This window comes from Doryrhamphus excisus, linkage group LG11, assembly GCF_037039965.1.
Source record: "Doryrhamphus excisus strain RoL-2023G ecotype Guam linkage group LG11, RoL_Dexc_Guam_v1.1, whole genome shotgun sequence".
In the NCBI taxonomy this organism is placed as follows: domain Eukaryota; kingdom Metazoa; phylum Chordata; class Actinopteri; order Syngnathiformes; family Syngnathidae; genus Doryrhamphus; species Doryrhamphus excisus.
Window position 1 is genome coordinate 10,601,976 of NC_136367.1, and position 19,020 is coordinate 10,620,995.

Consider the following 19,020-nt stretch of genomic DNA (forward strand, 5'->3'; position numbering starts at 1 on the left):
CCAGCTTTGATATGAGAGACGTAGGCACCCTCCCAGCTTCGATATGAGAGACGGAGGCACCCTCCCAGCTTGGATATAAGAGACATAAGCACCCTCCCAGCTTGGATATAAGAGACGTAGGCACCCTCCCAGCTTGGATATAAGAGACGTAGGCACCCTCCCAGCTTAAATTGTACATGTGGAGCGAATAAAAGGCTCTTTCAACTGACAGAAACTGAAAGAATTCTTATTTTTCATGAGGCCAAATTTTATTTTATTTATTTTACCATGCCACAATTTGTACTTATATAACTATTTTTTTACTTTGAATAGTTATATATTTCAACACGTTACATGATGAACACGTTAACCACTGCAAAAGATCAGCACTTCTCTGCTGCAGGTGACGCTCTGATAGAGGAAGCTAGGTGCCATTGAAATAGACCGCCTGATTAGTGCGGCTGCGCACAGTGGCTGCCCGTGATACGTTTGAGGGAGTGCTGGCCGTCGGACTTTTGGCCTTCAGCTACTTTTGGCTTTTCACCCAAATCACCCCATTACACCCCATAAAAATGCCGGGTCATTTGTCAGATGCCTCCTCTCGGGAAGCATACAGTTGTTAAACTCCATATCCCCGAATGCATCGCGGCGCCTACTTCCGGTCCCAGCAGCCAGAGCGGAAACAAATGGCTCTTGTGTCTGCTGCATTTGGGCTCAAATTGAGCCAAACCTGGTGAGGAATTATTTTACCAACTAGAACGAAGACATTTTAGGTGGCGGCGGTGAGCGTCTTCTAAAAGGTAGATGCCATTTGATCGCGTTTGTATGTTTTAGATTGCTGGGATTCCAACAATGACTGGTGGTTTCGTTTCAGTTCTTCAGCTTCGTTTCAGCCCCCTGAAACCTGCTACGACGCTCATAATAAGAACACGATTCAATGATTAATTAATTAAATTAAAGTGTGTCTTCTGTATCTTCAATTAATTTAAGCTTTTCTTCACGTTCTCTGTTATGATGGCTAAAAGATGAGAAAGCCCCAAATTGCTCTTCATTCATTTTAGTATGACGTTTCTGAGCTGCTAGAATCACGGCACATCACAGCATATCATATCATAGCATATCATAGCATATCACAACATATCATAGCATATCACAGCATATCATAGCATTCCCAATTAGTGGCAACACAGGGCTATGTTTTGGGGGATATCATAACATGTTGGTGTGTTTGCCCGACAAAGTGAATAAGATTGGTACCCTCTGATCCCAAACCCCAGTGGCCTTGGCGGGACCTGCTAGAAGCGGGTGTGGTCAAACGATGGACAGCCGATGCAGCAGCAGCGCCGACTCCAGGACGGTGGTCCGCGTGGCCATCAACTCCACACCCGTGTCAGCCCATGGAGAGTCCTACGAGGTGGCGGGGAAGAAATGCATCTCTGACGTCAGGAGGACCTTCTGCCTCTTTGTTACCTTTGACCTTTTGTTCATCACCTTGCTGTGGATCATTGAGCTCAACGTGAGAAAACACGGAAGGTATGAAAAGTTGCGCTGGCGTTCAGGCAATCAAAGTGTTTTGTCCACCAGGTGAACGGCGGCATTCCGAAGCAGCTGGATGAAGAAGTCCTCCACTACGACTACCACGCCTCGTTCTTTGACATTTTTGTATGGCTGCTCTTGCTGAAAAAACATCACCACACACTGGCGTGCTCTCACCTCCTGTTCTTGTTGCATCTCCTCTCCTACGCTTGCTTCCTGGCAGCTACTGGCCGTGTTCAGGTTCGCCTCGCTCATCCTGGCCTACGCCGTCTTCAGGCTGCGTCACTGGTGGGCCATCGCGGTCAGTACTGACAAACATTACAGTACACTAAGCTAGAACATCATTCCCACTGTGACTCCTGGTTCTGGTTCTGTTTGACAGGTCACCACAGCTGTAAGCTGCGCCTTCCTGATTGCCAAAGTCATTTTATCCAAGGTACCCTTATCATTTATCCAAGGTACCCTTATCATTTATCCAAGGTACCCTTATCATTTATCCAAGGTACCCTTATCATTTATCCAAGGTACCCTTATCATTATCTTCATCAATAACAAATGTTAAGGTCTATGTATTCATATTCAGAGCTTTTGGTAAGGAGCATTTGCTTCGGTACACAGGTGTGAGGGACAGGAAGTGAAACATTTACCACAGAAAAAAAAATTTACATGTTCTCAGTGTGTGTCTGTGTGTGTGAGTTTTGTGTGTGTGAGGTACTCCGGTTTCCTCCCACATTCCAAAAACATGCTAGGTTAATTGGCCACTCCAAATTGTCCATAGGTATGAATGTGGGTGGGAATGGTTGTTTGTCTATATGTCGCCCTGGCGGCCAGTCCATGTCGCCTGACGGCAGCTGGGATAGGCTCCAGCATACACCTGCAACCCTAATGAGGAGGGACAGAAAATTTCAAACAAAAAGTGGTAATTTGACAAAGATGTACAAGTTGTTTCAGAAGATGCAACTCTTAACTGGCCTGGACTCTAACTCAATCCATTTTTCCCATAAGAAATCCTGTATATCCAATTCATCCATTCCGTAAAGCCAAAAATGTACACAGAGAACCAAAAATCGTAATTTGACAGAAACAATGCAATTTTACATACGTAATGTTTTAAGTACAGTAAAGTCTCGTTATATCGATATTCTCGGGAGTCGGAAAAATACCGATATAACCGGACTATCCATATATCCGATCCTGCGCCGAACTTTATTTTTCACACTTCCACCACCAGAGCACAGCACACACCGATTCCCGCACTTCCTGGTTCACAGGTCATGCTCAACCCGCCCCACATAGCTGGCCAAACACATGCCTGCAACAGAAGAACCAACTGCGTTCGTGGTTTCTCTCGTGTGTATAGATTCTATACAGGCATGTGTTTGGCCAGCTATGTGGGGCGGGTTGAGCATGACCTGTGAACCAGGAAGTGCGGGAATCGGTGCGTGTGCTGCGCTCTGGTGGTGGAAGTGTGAAAAATAAAGTTGACTGGAAGCAGCCGTTCGCCGTGTTCTTTTTTGGTATTGAAATCCTTAAGCAAAGATTGATTTAAGCTGCTTTTGTATCGATATAAGCAGACCAAATTGGCTGGCGGGAGATGAAAAGGGCATCGTAGTAACCGGATTATCATAATAACCGGGTATCGTACTAACAAAACTAATTATATCATAAAAGACTAGAAATTTGCCGGGAAATGAAAATAGTATCGTAATAAGTAGTAATTCCTTATAACCGATATCGATATAACGAGACTTTACTGTATAAGATTTGATGATTAGAATTATCTGCTCGCAGTTTTTTAATCTTTAAAATTAACTCTGTGAACACAGAAGCTAAGCGGTTCTGTTTTGAATTTAGTTTCCTTACTGCATCCAAACGGTGACCTTAAATCAGTGCCTTGGTGGGTGCTGCTGTTTTGGGTTTCAAAGGGTTAACAGCAGTTAACTCTTGAATAGACCAGAAGCATCCATGGTGTGAAGCCATTGCAGTTCTACGTTTCTGCCTTTTTGCGTGCGTGTCAGCTGCTGTCTCAGGGGGCTTTTGGGTACCTGCTGCCCATCATCTCCTTCGTGTTGGCCTGGATAGAAACATGGCTACTGGACTTTAAAGTTCTTCCTCAGGAGGCTGAAGATGAAAACAGTAAGTGACAACTTCACTTATATCCCCCCACATGAGTAGTGTAACAGTGTCCTCGTCCTCATAACAACCAAATGACCCCCCCCCCCCTCTCAGGATACCGGTCCATCTTGGACGCCAGCGAGCGAGCACCTCTCTTGTGTCCCGGACCAATGTCTGATGGACAGTTCTACTCGCCGCCCGAGTCCGTGGCAGGTCAGCAGCCCCTCGTGCACGTTGGGTGAGCACACATGCACTATGAGCTCACATATGCTAAACGTGTGCTTTCAGACACCGACGAGGACCTGGACGACAAACAAGGACTGTTTTTAAGTTCGCACTGATGCATCTTAGGATATTTACTGACGAGTACGTACTTTTAGTCTTCCTGTCAGGATGTCCCGAGAGAACATTTAAAGGGAAAACTGCCTTACACTTTGGGACATTTAATGTCCCAAATGTGCACACGACAACCTTTGTTGATATCAACAGGCACCAGAGGACGCTAATGGAATCAAATTCCTAAATGAATGTTTCCTTACTTGATATAAGCTCCTGGAGGAGTTTGCTCTGCATGAAGAAGGTAAGACGCTGAGGCCAGTGTGATATTCTCCTCCGCACAACCTGCGGCAGACCCCCAAAACACAACATGAACATTTGAGCGGAATTAAGCCTTTCAAAATAAGTGTCAGAGGTCACCATGGGAGCTGTGAAGTTGGTTTATGCAGGAGCTCCAAGTGTGGCTGGTCTGAGGACATCATGAAGATAATGGGAACACCGCTTTATTCTTTCTTCACATTTTACTGACAAAGGTCATGACTTTGTAAAAGAAACTATACAGATAATAAAAAAAGGTTGATTCTTAAGCTGCTGGTAGCCTCCATGTTCAACACCAACCTGCTGGTCACATGACACCGGCTCGTTGTGGAAGGGACTTGATGCATCAGTCTTACTCATTTTACAAGTAGATGCTAAGACAATCTTCTCCACTTTCACCAAATCATGACATTTAAGCCGTTGGCTGTGTCTCAATTGGTGCACTTAAGTCAATACACAAGTACGTTAAAATGCATTAGCTTCTCAGTACCCGGATGTTGCACTCAAAACGAGCAGTGTGAGTATTTCGTAATGACGTTTTTCACCCTCAATAGACGCCATCTTTGCTACGTACCGGAACAAGGGTGGAGAGAATCATTAAATGAGTACACATTGTACGCAGTAAACGTATTGAGGTGCACTGATTCCAAGTATTCCATTTGAGACACAGCTTTGACTTTGCTGCGTTAGTTACAACTGCAGTTGTAAATGTCACCAGCAGGTGTCACCAGAAGACCACAACTGACTTGAGTGCTTCAGGTGACATCAACAAATCCAATGCACTCACGTGACATCATGGCGTGGCCTCACACCCGTGGACCAATCAATGTGCGTCGAAGCGGGTGCGTAGAGGTGCACCGAGCCAACATGTTACAGCACCGATTTGACGCCTCTGGAGTCATGTGACTCAGTGGCCCCCTGTGACGCTGACCGAGGGAGCTAGCGAGTTAGTAAAGACTGCGTGTCCGTGACGATGACAGGGAGTGACGCAAAGAGAATGGAGAGGAACGCCAGTAAAAACATTCACATTTTTCATCAGCGAGAAGCCAATGACTTCTTTGGATTGTTGAGCTAACTACATGTGATCACGTGATCAATCATTGAGGAAGCTAGCCTTCCCTCCATCAGCTGATCTACTAGTGGTTGCTTGATGAACACCCCCCCCCCATCCAACCCCCCAGCCTGTGCTGGCTTTTTTTCTCCATGTTAAACCGTTAATCTCGGTATGCATGTGGGGGGGTGTGGGGGGGGGGTGTATGGGAACATTGTATGGATATGGAACACACTTTCCTTCATTATGTCATTGGGTCAGGCAGGAGGGTGGGGCTTCATTGCCAGTTAGGGGTCTTCAAAATGGCCGCCAAGCATTGTCACGCAGCGGGCCATTGGTCACATGAACACACCAGCCTTCAAGGTGAGGGAATCAAGCGCACCAGGGAAAGGAGGGTGGAGGTGAGGAGGGCGGTCAGTGTGAACCGAGGTATGTGTAGGCGGGGCCACGGCCCACCTGAGCGGGTGTGGGTGCTGTGAGGTGACACAAGGCACATGGAGCCCGGTTTAAGGGGGCGGAGTATCAAGAGCAATGGACGCACGCCTTGGTGGCTCATGACGCGGCGGCCCATCACGCGTCTCCGTAGTCCAACATGAGTCCTTGTCCACTGACGCTGGCGTCTGATCAGCAAGCTTCCTCGCCGTGGTTGGTAACGGCCACCGCGGTTGATTGGCTTCAGGTCCGCCTCTTAAAAATGAAAGTCAGACCCGGACTGAGACTTGCTCCAGAGAGCGGGCTGGCGCTGGCGGTGACACCACAGCTGCGGCGGGAGTGGGCGGGGTTATTGCTTTCAGCTCGTTGCCCGGGCAACTCTGAGTGCTGACGACGCGGTTGAGGGCGCCCGTGCGCTGAGGCACGCCAGCGGGGGGAATGGCGTGGTCGCTCCTGGGGATGTTGACGGGGCAGGAACGTGTGCGGGCATGGCCCTTGTGGCCCCCCGGGTGACACACCAGACTGCCCACTGTATCGACGGGTGACAGGTGGCGCTTCAGCCAGCGCTCCACACGCTCCTCCTTGTACTTGATGGAGTACCATGTGAGGAAGATGAAGAGCAAGCCCAGGAACTTGAGGCTGGCGGCCAGGCCGAAGTAGACGAAGCGCAGTGACGTCACGTCGTACTCCCAACAGGAGCCATGCACGCCGCAGTCCTGCTGCCACAACATGCATGTCGTGTCAATCACAGCGCCAAAGTAAATGGGGGTTGGGATGTAGGCTGATCCCAGAACAGGAAGGACAGATGGAGGAGGACAAAAACAACAAGTTAAGACTCCATCTTCGTGTTTCTCATGTTTTGACTCTCGTGGAGCTAAAGGAGTGTTGTTCTCACCGAGAGTCCTGAGGAGAACAAACTGCATCCCCAAAGCAAACGGCCTCTCCTGCTCAGCGACTGACCTGCAGACACAGCAGTTAGCATGTTAGCAGCTAGCATGCCATCAATCTTTGTAGCACTGCTCTCTTGTCAGAGCCTATCTCCTGCTTGGGAACCTGCTCTTATTGGTCAGTGTTGTATAGTAACTTAAAAACAATAAAAACACTTAGTGCAGGACATTTTTTCCATGTGCTTTTACTTTCCATACTTTGTTTTGGACTGACGGTGAGAAGAATAAGCAGCAGCTACATTTACTCAAGTCCTGTTCTGACAACAACAAGATGTTGGTAGCTTGCCACCGGGTTTAAGTAGGAGGACAGTATAAACGCTATAAAAGGTTACCTGAGTGTGACGATGATGGCGGAGGGCTGAGCGCAGGCGGTGATGAGCGTGACGATGAAGAGGAATATGAGGAAGGGAATGAGGGTGCTGCAGGTGCGGTCGCACTTCCCCGACACGGCGTATCCGTTCTCGTTAAGGTACGTCTTGACGATGACCAGCTGCAGCTGGTTGCTACCGGGCCCGCTGGACGACGGTGTGATGACCTGGCGGCTCTGGACGCAGGCGCAGTCCGAGTAGTTGCGGATCTGGAGGCCACATCATATGATCAATCTTGACGTCTTCGGAGGAACGTGAGTAGTAGAAGAGAGCTGGTCATGTCTTACGCCGCTGCTGTCGTTAGCGACACTGCTGCAACCGGCCAGGCAGGGGTTGAAGTAGGTGATCCCGTCAGAGCCACAAACCGGAGCGTACTCGTGGATTCTACAGCCACAGTTGACGTTGCAACCACCCGTCAGGTTCCTTTGCGTCATGGTCAGCGTCGGCCTGAAGTAACAACATTCATTACTTTTCTAAACCCATTCAAACGACTCCCAACGTCAAAATATTGGGCTCATTCAAGCACGATGGCCGTTCCATCCATCCATTTTCTATGTCGCTTATCCTCACTGAGGTCGCAGGTGTGCTGGAGCCTATCCCAGCTGTCTTTGGGTGAGAGGCGGGGTTCACCCTGGATTGATCACCAGTCCATCCCAGGACACATATGGACAAACAACCATTCCCATATTCCTACCTATGGACAATTAGAGTCACCATGTTTTTGGAATGTGGAGCCAACCTCGGGGAGAACATGCAAACCTCACACCGAGATTCAAACCCAGGTCTTCCCGATCTTCTGACTGTGTGGCCAACATGCTAACCACTTGACCACCTTGCAGCCCCATAACAATTCTTATAACTGCTTTCACATTTGTCAACCTGTTCAAACCACACCAACGAAACCTTCAGCACACTTGCTGGCTGTTTTTCACATTCCAGAATTCCACATTTCTGCACCTAGTTAAAGCTAAAGTTAAAGCCTTGGTTAAAGCTGCGGGTTGAGAAGGAGGAAGTGTTGTGGACAGTTGAACTATGTGTTGTGTTGGCTTTTAGCACCCCTAATGCTGTTAAGGTTGGCAAGAAACCTGAAAAAGAACAAGCTTCAGACTCCACAACAATGTCCCAGAAATAATAATAAAAAAAGAAACCAGGAATTGTCCACTGCTATTATGTCCTATTTTCCAGCATTGTCTACTACTACATTGGGTCATGTAGTAAAGGGTGTTATTACATGTGTAGAGGGCTCTAATAAAGTTAAAACTTGTATTTAGAAGACCCTAAATAGGTCTTCTATGCATTAACTACAAACATACTTATCAGCACAAATCAAGCAGAACCGTGGCCGGAATAACAAAAAAGTTAGCGCCACATTCGGGAGAGAACTACTAATTGTAGGAATACTTAAGATTACATTTGGAACCAATCTTGGGAATGATTCTTTCGCATTGGACCGATGTGGTTGGAACATAAGTGGGTGGTATATTAAGAATATTGTTAGAATGTAGTCCCAATATTTATACGAGGCATCCAATTGCTGGCTGAAGTCTGGTCGGAAGGTCCAGCATCATCAGGAATAAGACCTGGCTCTTGGGGCCGGAAGCCATTCCTCATCCTCGTCTGGCTCATTCCCCTCTAGTGCCACTAGGGCTTCAACAAGATTTCATATGATGAAGTAATCCATCCAAATAATTGAGGTGTGAGCGCCTTATTAAGGTCTCCAATTGGCTCTGGAATGAGGTGTTCAGGTAGGAGGCAGGAAGAGTAAAGAAATGATGGAAAAGTAAGGAAAGAGAGATTCTCCTGGATTGGCTCCATGGCCGCGGTGTGACGCCGCCATCCCTGGCTGGCTATCAAGTAACCCTGCCGTGACGTGAACATTTGCTTCCTGCCTGACAGATGGGCCAACGAGGGCCGCCGCTGACAACGGCTCTGTCAGTTTGGACCCCAGTCCACGTGTAAGAAGACGAGTGTGGTGACTTTACCCGGTGGTGTACGGTATGTTGATCCCACCCAGGTTGATGCTCTCACAGCCCACGATGAACAGCGTGGAGAAGCAGAGCAGAGACACGCCGCTGCAGATCATGGCGAGCTTGGCTGACTCGCGAGCCCCCAGTTTGAGCTTCTTGATGATGTAGCCGCCCAGCACAATGCCCACGCCTGCGCTCGGCACGATGATCACACCTACAGGGGGAGGAGATCATGTTAAGAACATATACCGTGCTCCACGCTGCGCACCAACCTGTGTAGATGCTGGCGCTGGAAGCGGGGATGCCAAACTGCGACTCGATGAACTTGGGGATGAACGTGATGAAGGCGGTGACGATGGCGCTCTCAGCCGTGTAGGACAGACTGACAAACAAAAACGTAACGTTGCTCAGGATCCTCACAGCCGCCTTTGGAAGGTCTGTAGGAAAAGAGACCGTCCTTGCTTGTTGGCTGACTTTATTATAAATAAAGTTAGAGTAAAAACCATTGGCCAAGGTTACCTTTGATGTCCTTCCCAAAGCCCATGGACGAGGTGACCGCTTGGTTCTTGCCATTGTTGCTCTTCTCCTTCAGGACATCGTCGTCACTGGACAGCTCGTCCAAGCTTAGCTTTTTCCTCCGCTTCTTCTTCTTGTGTCGGGGGGGCAGCTTCTTGGGGAAGGTGAACATCGGAAAGATGACCAGCAGCATGGCCACGGCGCACAGCAGGAAGCCGCTCCACCTGGGAAACACCAACAGGAAGTAAAGCTGTTGCTGTGTTTTTAGCCAGATGTCGCCAGTACAGGAAGCTGCCGAGTCACAGGTGATGATGATGATGATAATGGGAATACAAAGCATGACGAAACCGTGAAGAAAGCATCGCTGTTCTCTCCATCCACCCATCAATCCATCCATCCATCCATGTCTGTTTTCCTACCATCATGCTGGTGCCCCTCCAAGCTGACTTGGGGCGAGAGGCGGGGCACACCTTGTTGACAAACCAACATTCATGCTTCTTTTTCACCCAATATAGTAGGACTCATTCCAGGCATGTCCAAAGTGTGGCCTGGCAGCCATTTATGTTTTTTTTTGGTGTGTTTTTTAATTGGCCATTATTACTGAGATAATAATAATAATAATTCCCCTGGGATGGTATGAAGCTGTGGAAGTGGGGTGCACAGAAGGCACGGAAGGCAGACTCTCAACAATCCTAGGTAAAAGTCCTGATAAATGTTCACTTGTCCATTGACTTGGTAATTATTTTATGCATGCAGAACTATCATTATTATCTAAAAAAATGTGTTATGTGTTAACATTTTGGGGTGGCTGGAATGGATCAACTGGTCTGTTTTGGTTTGAGTCTGAACGGATTCATGACTTTGATCAAGACACCCATGTATCTCATTTTTATGCTCATATCAGCCGATGTTATCAGACATCCATAATCTTTAATGTAAAAATGTATCAAAGTCCCCCCCCCCATCCTTCAGTTATTCTGCGTGTGGACCCCAGTGGAAAAAGCTTGGCACCCCTGGCTTATTTCATTGTGTCACATGTTCTTTTTCTGCTTCTTTGTTTGGGAATTCTCACCAGTTTCCGATGAAACGAGGGTCACTCTGATCAATGTTGACCACGGTCTTGGGGTCCACGTAGAAGCCAATGAGGACGCCCCCCAGAAGGTAGCCGGCAGCCGGTCCCAGAGCTCCCATCACGTACATGATGGCTAATGATGAGGAGAAAAGAAGGCTGTTATAACTTCAATAAAGGAGCTCTGAACAAAAATATAAATTATGATCCTACCGAGGACATTACAGAAGGTTAATATGGTGGCGACTTAATTTGGGGACGCACTGACTAAATTCAGGAAATGATCTCCGCATCCCAATTATGAGGAAGATCTGAGTGAGAGGACCATCCATATGGCTGCCACTGACAATCTTGATGTGTTTAATATTTTACATAACTTCTCAACCACCACTAGTGGAGGACAATAAAGGCTGTGTGAGTGAGTGTGGGTCACATGAGCATAGAAATAAGATTTCTCCAATTAGAGGGAATTAACAGCGTACATTCCTTGGCCTGCCATGAAAGCCCACATCAGGTCAGGTGGTCCACGTCTAGTGGGAATGTTAGCTAAAAAGCACCAGGAGCACCGGGTTCATTAAAGTCCCAGCTATGTCAGACAAATATGAAAATAGACAGAATTCTTCTTTCTAGGGTGTCCAACGTGTGGCCCGCAGCGGCCAATAATCATGGACACCATTAGAGCATCACACAGACAACTGGAAATGGCCCATATGCCCCCCCAAAGACTATGATACGCATGCTTGCAAGATCTGGTATGTTTTTACTACGTTAAAGTCGTCAAAAAGGTGATTTCTTTGCCATCATAATCAAAATGATAGGAAGAGAGAACTTTGCTGAGAAGTAGGTTGTTTTTTCCTTACATAGTCTGTGTTTGCCATACATTCATTTATTTGCAGCGCCCCACCACAAATACATTTGGTGTGCCACAAAAAGATTTGTCACTACCTGCTCACGCTGGCTTATAAACACATTATAATGGGACTGTCTTTCCAACTCTGTACAGTAGATGGCATTGGAACTCTGCCTCTTCACACGCCTCACACACCCGGTCTACCAGAGAGTAAGACCACATCGACGGACGGATTAGTGACTTTGTGGCTACATTTAGCCATGAAAGTCCTAGCGCCCCTCTCAATGAGCAGCCTGTGCTGCTGTGGGCTAAAAGCACTCACGGGCGGCGCCATCTTGCTTGTGAAACACACAAAAAAAGCAACAGAAGAAGGTTCCTTTGTGTTTCTAAACATATTTGTTTTGCTTTGCTGACTTTTTGTCTTTCACGGCGTCCGGGAAAATTGTTTCATGGTCTTTTTAGCGTGTTTAATGTGAAGAATATCAAAGTGCCCCAACATCCCTCAATTTTTCTCTATGCAGTGCTTCGTGGAAGACGATTGGACCTCCCTGCGCTACTGATGTCATTAGACATGCAAGGACGCATTTTTTCTGACCTCGCGTCTCATTACATCATCAGGGAAGATGATCATGAAGCACACAGAGACAGGATTGAGGGCTTTCCAAGGGGGCCCAGCAGCATGCGGGATAATCCCTCATCTCACTGCAGGAGAGGGAAAACCCCGTCCTGGCAGGCGTTACGCAACGTGATGCTTGATGGGATAAACCAGAAGCAGGAAAATCACAGCGGGAATGCCGAGTGGAGACAGACGGATGTGTGCAAGTGATGTACAGGAAAGAGCAAGACAATGATCTTTGACCTTTGACGTCTACGTGAACGATGCTCATCATTACTGTGAGCCATGTGACCTCTGGCCACCCTGATGAGGATCAGGTGACTTCTTGACGTGGTCCAGACAGATGTCACAGTTCATCAGCGTTAAGACGGCCTCAAGCCTGAGCGTTCAAAGAGCAAACATGACTTGATGGACAAAAAGGGGCAGCGCTTGTTAGCGACAACACAATGGACGTCATCAGTCGTCAATCACAGCCCACTGACTGACCTGCTTAGGACCCCGCTCCTGGGTCCACGTGAACCTGCCCCGCAGGCCCAAATCCAGCAAAATGACCAACAACCATACAAACAATAATAAACAGGACCTTTATTCTGAAAGGACGGCGCTCCCTTTCAGGCTCTACTGGGGGCATTAAAGCAAAGCTGCATTTTTTTTCTGCTGAGCGAGGAGTCATGTGACCAAAAGTTTGGAGACACAGACAGCGGAGGCCGGTCGGGTCAGGCCGACATGAAAGGACAAGACACAATGAAACGTTGTGTGCCATCATGGCGTTGTCACGGCAACCTGCTGACTCAGCACTGTCTCCTTATCTCTTCCCAGCAGGCCATCTTTGCCCACATCAGGACCCGACGTGGGTCACATGCGTGATCTCGTGGCACGTCCAGACACATTTCTCCTGGACGGATTATGACCAATTCACACTCGTGGGGCACTTCAGTCGGTGCCCTGTCTCATCCAGGGGTGCCAAGCTCAATCGCACAGGGGGCCAAAACTCAAAGCCTGCTTGAGGTTGTGGCCCGAACTGGTCATTACTGGTCATTGAAATGTCTACTTCCTCGTAGCCCAGGGATATAACACTATGGTTGTTCGGGTGGAGTTCGTTGGGAAAAAAGTGACTGTCGACTGATCATCTCATCATCCTTCTCTCAATGTTGGGCAAAAGCTACAGTATTTTATACAAACACAAAAACATCACAATCCGTGAGCTGTGTTAGCATCTGTGGAATGGGCAGAATGCGTATTCCCCAGCATGCTTTGCTATAATTAAAATCATCACTTTTGTGCAGACATTGTGCAATGGTTAAAGTACTGCCGTTTTTAGTGACATACAGTTCAATTGTTGACATTGGGTGTGAATCTGGCACCCTTATTAATATATAGCACCGTCATATAAGGTCCGTGAGGCACCTGTTGGTACCATGTGGTCTAATTGGATGCATTACCAAACATTCTGCTTTTAAAAGCCAGAAGGTGTTTGGCGGGTGTTCCTTATGAAGTGGCCCCTGAGTGCATTTTAAACTTTAGTCTATCAGCATTTTCACCAATGAAAAAAATAGTTGTTAAAAAAAGGATGCAGCGCAAGTCAACCATGTCAGATTACTATGAGTAACAACACATAACTCCCATCATGCAATTTGATAGCAGTTACTCTCTCACACGCACACACACAACATAATTGCTTCTTGGTCCACTTCACGCATCTTTGCCTGACACAACAATAAAATAATTCTGCCACCATTGCATTATTAATGAGGCATATTAACTTAGCAAAAAGAGATTATGACGCCAACACGTGAGTTGCCATGACCTTGGTTTGTCATTCAAGTCATTAAAACTACACAGCGTGACTTTATTTGTGTAACTATGAGTTGTATGACAACCTGGTGATACGGTGTTCAACTTCCGTGGGCCGAGACCCCAGTGAGAACGTCAAACGTGTGTCGCACACGGCAGCCAAACAGAGCGTCTCTCATTGGGCTCACAAAGCAGGCCTGTGCTCGGTTATTCCCGCCTTTGGGCATGAGCTCATATGTAGGCTAACGCAAAGCGGGCCGCCACCGAGTGGAATGTTTGGCCCACAGCTGACGGCGATAGCCATGTTGGAGACAAAGACGGAATGTTCCTCTCGGCAGACAACAAGTTGCCCACATGGAAGTCTCACAACTTCTCACCCACACCTGGTCCTATGAGACACCCACACCCTGGTCCTATCAGACAACCACACCCTGGTCCTATCAGACACCCACACCTGGTCCTATCAGACACCCACACCTGGTCCTATCAGGTTGGCATGCACTGACCAATGGTTGACTAAAAACTTCTGGAGGTAACCTAAAAGAACCTTGAGACTGTTTAAGCTGGACCACAGCCATGAAATTCCCCTGATCCTTTTCCGAGCCATCCATCGATCAGGCTCGCTAAAAATGAGTGCGGAGAATAAATGAATTGAGCTGTGGTCCATCACCATGGCGATGCTGCTGAGTGGGCAGATTGACTAAAGACATCATGTGTCTCTAACACAATAATAAAGCTAAGTAGGCTAAGCCGCATAAGAGGACTATGAGGACACAGTTGACCCTTTGTGCGGTGCTGCTGGTGCGGGTCCCAATCACTTCCACAACTTATTTATTATTTTCATTATTATTTGTAGCCAAACATCACTGCTTTCTAAGTACGTTCATATATTTGTCCCTAAATACAAGACGTCTTCCAGCCAGCATTCCTCCATCCCAGAGACAGCTGAAGGAATGCTGTAGTTGTCCGGTGCAGCAAAAACGCGCTCAGGTGACACAAACGGAGGAGGACGGGAACACAAAGGTCTGTTGTCTATTTAGTCCTCAATGTCTCATTGGTCCACAACACTTCTACATTCCATCATGAGGAATCTTCATGTCAACATCAACACTTATGGTGGATGCTGGATCCACCAGAGACCCTATTTTGTTGTCCACGTTCAGGAATGTAAGCCCCGCCCCTCTTGTCCTTTTCTATCCTTGTTTATTGCTTTGATTAAGCTTCAGCTTGTTGGAGGCTACTGGGGCGAACACTATTGTGGAGCCATGCCAACCAGCTCTGCATGGGCGATGGGGGGGTTAAAGGTGGACGTACTGAGTACTGAGTCATCTGGGGCCCACCACGGTGGGACAAAGAATGACATTGGGCGTGATCATCTCTGATATAGCGAAAAAGACACAATGACTGCACGCCTCAATATATCATTCTGAATAAAAAGCAAGTCCAAATTCATTTTTGCCATCTGGACAGAAAAACCAAACTGGTTGTAGCGTTAGCTAAGTCAGGATAAGCTAACATTAGCTAACATTCTACACCTGAAACGTGTCAACAGCCAATAGAGCTTTGCCAAGCTGAACGGATACCATGGGGCTGAAATATGGCGATCTAGCACTAGAATACTATTTGTGTTTTATTCGGTGACCGACAGGAAGCGACTGGCCTGCATAGGAACTGCGAGGTGACCACTTCCTGTCCAAGCTTACCTAGATAAAGTGAGGCGTTCTCCTTCTTGACGTTGTCGTCCAGGTAGGTGGGGCCTAACGTGTAGATAGGCGTGGAACCCATTCCGACCAGAATCTGGGCGATGATGAACAGCGCCACGTAGAGGTTGTGCTCGTTGCCCTCCTGGTCCCTGGGACAGGAAGTGATATCCACGCGGTCCCTGCCGCTGGCATTGCTGTTCATGCACAGACCCTCATTGGCCGAGGACGAGTTGACCTCCTGGATCTGGTAGGGTGGGGAGATGAAGTGAGGTAAGGAGAAAAGGGCGGCGCCTACGGCGATGAAGACCCCGCCCACAGCCAGCCAGCGAGGCCTCTGGCCCCGGCCACCAAAATAGCTGATGAAGACGACCACCAGAAGGCTGCCGATGTCGAAGCAGCTGACCAGGAGGCCTGACTCCGAGCTCCTCAGGCTATAGCGCTTCTCGATAGTGGTGATGACGCTGCTGAGGTAGCCCGACACCATTAGGGACTGGATGAAGGTCAGGTAGCACATGCAGAACAGGAAGCAGCGGGAGTCCTGCAGGATGAGCGCCAAGTACTTCCTGCTGGGCACGCCCAGCCTAGCCAGCCCGGAGGACAAGTAGCCCGCGGGCTTCCTCCTCACCACCTTCTTGCCACGCAGCACCGCCGACGTCTCCGCATACAAGCCAGGCCGGTTCAACGCCGACTTGCCTGCCTTGGGCAGGTAGTCAGACCTGGAGGCGGCGTCGCCGGCGTCCACGTTGGCAGGCAGCTGGATGAACTCCGAGCTCTCCTCTGCCATGACGGACACCGAAGCAGACAGTAAGGTTTCCTCTGGAGGCGGCGTTGAGCTTAACACGGGAACACTTTGACATTTGACGTTCGTACCTGGCTCCTCTGTCTCGCTGGACAGCCCGTCCTCCTTGTGAAGGGACACGGACAACTCAGCCTCCTCCTGCTCTGTCATTATTGTGTCCTCCGGATGCGAGTCTAGGGCTCTTTACAGGCTGCTGGCCATGATGTCAGCTATGAGGAGAGCTTATCTGAGCCTTTCTTTATGTCCTGCCACCTGGACCGGGCCTCCTATCGGGTCCGGCAGCAGCCCCAGAACCGGGCTGCCGTTGGTCCTCGTCCCCGTCCTCAGCTGGGCTGCTGCTGCTGCTGGGATGAAGTGAGCCTGCGGAGGCTGCAGAGATGCTGCATCCCCGCCTGCCCTGCCAACGGGATCACACTGTTACACTTGCCTCCCCCTCTCCTCTCCCCACAGTCAAGGGCATCTCCCCTCCCAGTCTTATCGCCTCCCTGCAGACCGCCGCTTACTGTTCATTTTCGGGTCAAATCCTCTCAGCTTTGGGTGGAAAAATACAAAAAAAATAGCGAATGGGCGTCAGGTGGAACGTCGAGCGATGGAGTGGTCGTTGAAATGTTTGAGGTGACGAAGCCGTGAGGACGACAAACACCGCAGTGCTCAGCAGCTCTATTCAAAACATCTCTAGAGGAGTGAACAAACTCGCCGGAAGTTGCTGCTTCAAAATAAAACATTTTACACCGCGCGATATCAATCACACCATAGGATCTCCAATAAGAGCATTCTGACTTCGTGTCGTTGTTTTGCACAATAATCTATGAAGTACAACTGGCTTATCAACGAATACCATTGACAATGTACTCCCCTTTTCCCCGTTCTCCCTCGTCAATGATATGCGAGCTATCGACATCAATTGTTAAACATTGTAACATTGTTAAATAAACATTGTTCGGTGGTGGTGATCTACGGTTAAATTTGACCAGTCCAAATCGCATATAAATAAGGACTCAATTGCAATTTCAATCAAATGTGGACGTCAGTAACAAGGCTGAGCATTTGTTTGATGCTAGGCGACAAACGTCAACTGCAAAAGAACAACTGATTTGTTTGTTTCTTTCGGCTTTTTACTGATAATCTACGCAAACGACAGATCGATCACAATTCGTCCATAAACGGTCTTTTGTAGCTCTTATCGTCGTAATGACCACAACAAAGCCTCACACTGAGTCGGCATCTTATTGTGAAGAGAACCCCCAGGATGGCTCAGCTAGCATGCAGCTTGCCCGTAGAGGCGTCATTTAGCTTGAATCAAAAATGGCAACAGAAGGAGAACAGAAGCTTTACTAACCTTACACTCTCCAACGATGATGTCCTCACTCCGTCATCTCACAGTTAATGGCTGTGAGCTGGCGAGTGTCCAAAGTCTCGATCCGAGAGCTGATGGCTGCAAAGACGTAAAGAAAACACCGGAAGTGCGACGGGTTAGTCTTCACAATAAAATACACACCAAAAACAACCTTCAATCTTATATATATATTATATTTATCTTATATATATCTTATATTATTATTTGAATGTCACACAAACAAAAGCCTGTATATTTATATTTTTCCTAAATTTTATAAAGGTCACATACTTAAACAAAAATAAGTTAGACATCTCATTATGTTAGATATGTTTATTATACGTTAGACAGTTGGAAGTACCGATTAGAATTAGAATGATTGTGCTTATTTTAAAATAATGGGGAGAAATACAGTAGTTAGCAGAGAACCATTAGTGAGCAAAGTCTGCCCCCTAACGGACTAACTAAGTACTAACTAGGTACTAACTAAGTACTAGCAGGTATTTAACAAACCAAAACAGTCAATAACACGAAGACCAGTCCACCACATATAAATACTTTGATATACAATGTATATATCTGACTACATACATTTGAAGCATTTTGTTATAATAATGATCCCGTATGAACGCTTGTTCCACAACAATGACCACTTTTTTGCAGCACTATAATCTTACCAGATTATAGTGACCAAATTAAGATTCGAATTGTAAAATGGATGTTGGCATACATGTGTCCCGTGATAAACAAATGCATATATCTATAGAAATAAGTTAAATACAGTCAAATGGTGGCTAGACATTCATAGCATTATTCAATAATGCTATGACTACAATAATGATTATTGTATCGTAAGTAGTAAGTACTGTACTTCACCACTGGATGTCGTTGTTGTTCCGTAATATCATATGAGCGTCCATCCATCCTCTACGCCGCTTGTCCTCATTAAGGTCGCGGTGGCATGCTGGAGCCTATACCAGCTAACTTTGGTCACACCCTGGATTGGTCGCCAGCCAATCACGGGAATAGACAAACAACCATTCACACTCACATTCATGCCTATGGACAAGTTATCTCCAATTAACCTCCAGCTATGCATCCATCCGTTTTCTATACTGCTTATCGTCACTCGATTCGCGGGGGTGCTGGAGCCTATCCCAGCTCTCTTTGGGGTGAGAGGCGGGGTACACCCTGGACTGGTGGCCAGCCAATCACAGGGCACATATAGACAAACAACCATTCACACTCACATTCATACCTATGGACAATATATCTCCATGAACCCAACATTCAGAATTTTGGAATGTGGGAGGAAACCGGAGTAAACCCATGCAAGCCCGATCTCCTG

At 47.6% G+C, this 19,020-nt stretch overlaps 2 protein-coding genes across 5 annotated transcripts; one reads left to right on the forward strand and one right to left on the reverse strand.

Annotated features, from left to right (window-relative positions):
• The first annotated feature begins 614 nt into the window (after positions 1-614).
• On the forward strand, positions 615-4,499 carry stard3nl (STARD3 N-terminal like). 2 transcript variants are annotated; one of them, XM_078794732.1, is made up of 8 exons: positions 615-779; positions 1,257-1,495; positions 1,564-1,641; positions 1,739-1,816; positions 1,898-1,951; positions 3,468-3,651; positions 3,745-3,843; positions 3,919-4,499. In XM_078794732.1, exons 2-8 carry the CDS (start codon positions 1,298-1,300, stop codon positions 3,969-3,971), a joined length of 744 nt encoding a protein of 247 aa, XP_078650858.1. In that variant the 5' UTR covers positions 615-779; positions 1,257-1,297; the 3' UTR covers positions 3,972-4,499. The 2 variants fall into 2 exon arrangements, with proteins under 2 accessions (XP_078650858.1, XP_057927970.2); XM_058071987.2 differs by having other exon boundaries at positions 3,534-3,651; positions 3,919-4,498.
• slco5a1a (solute carrier organic anion transporter family member 5A1a) lies at positions 3,818-17,800 on the reverse strand. Of its 3 annotated transcripts, none has more exons than XM_058071913.2 (10): positions 17,676-17,800; positions 15,538-16,728; positions 10,578-10,710; positions 9,509-9,729; positions 9,262-9,426; positions 9,005-9,203; positions 7,310-7,469; positions 6,987-7,231; positions 6,603-6,667; positions 3,818-6,488 (listed from the first exon to the last, which is right to left on the reverse strand). In XM_058071913.2, exons 2-10 carry the CDS (start codon positions 16,484-16,486, stop codon positions 5,977-5,979), a joined length of 2,649 nt encoding a protein of 882 aa, XP_057927896.2. In that variant the 5' UTR covers positions 16,487-16,728; positions 17,676-17,800; the 3' UTR covers positions 3,818-5,976. The 3 variants fall into 3 exon arrangements, with proteins under 3 accessions (XP_057927896.2, XP_057927906.2, XP_057927912.2); XM_058071923.2 differs by having other exon boundaries at positions 15,538-16,733; positions 17,676-17,772; XM_058071929.2 differs by lacking the exon at positions 17,676-17,800 and having other exon boundaries at positions 3,819-6,488; positions 15,538-16,314; positions 16,408-17,603.
• Positions 17,801-19,020: the final 1,220 nt, after the last annotated feature.

Bases quoted from the DNA above. Each gene is read 5' to 3' on its own strand.
- slco5a1a (XM_058071913.2), bottom strand. From the start codon at position 16,486: ATGACAGAGCAGGAGGAGGCTGAGTTGTCCGTGTCCCTTCACAAGGAG. The intron at 9,204-9,261 runs GTTGGTGCGCAG...CTCCCCCTGTAG, and splicing joins CAGCGCCAGCATCTACACAG to GTGTGATCATCGTGCCGAGC. The intron at 6,489-6,602 runs GTGAGAACAACA...TTCTGGGATCAG, and splicing joins TGTTCTCCTCAGGACTCTCG to CCTACATCCCAACCCCCATT.
- stard3nl (XM_078794732.1), top strand. From the start codon at position 1,298: ATGGACAGCCGATGCAGCAGCAGCGCCGACTCCAGGACGGTGGTCCGC. The intron at 1,496-1,563 runs GTGAGAAAACAC...TTTGTCCACCAG, and splicing joins TGTGGATCATTGAGCTCAAC to GTGAACGGCGGCATTCCGAA. The intron at 3,652-3,744 runs GTAAGTGACAAC...CCCCCCTCTCAG, and splicing joins GGAGGCTGAAGATGAAAACA to GATACCGGTCCATCTTGGAC.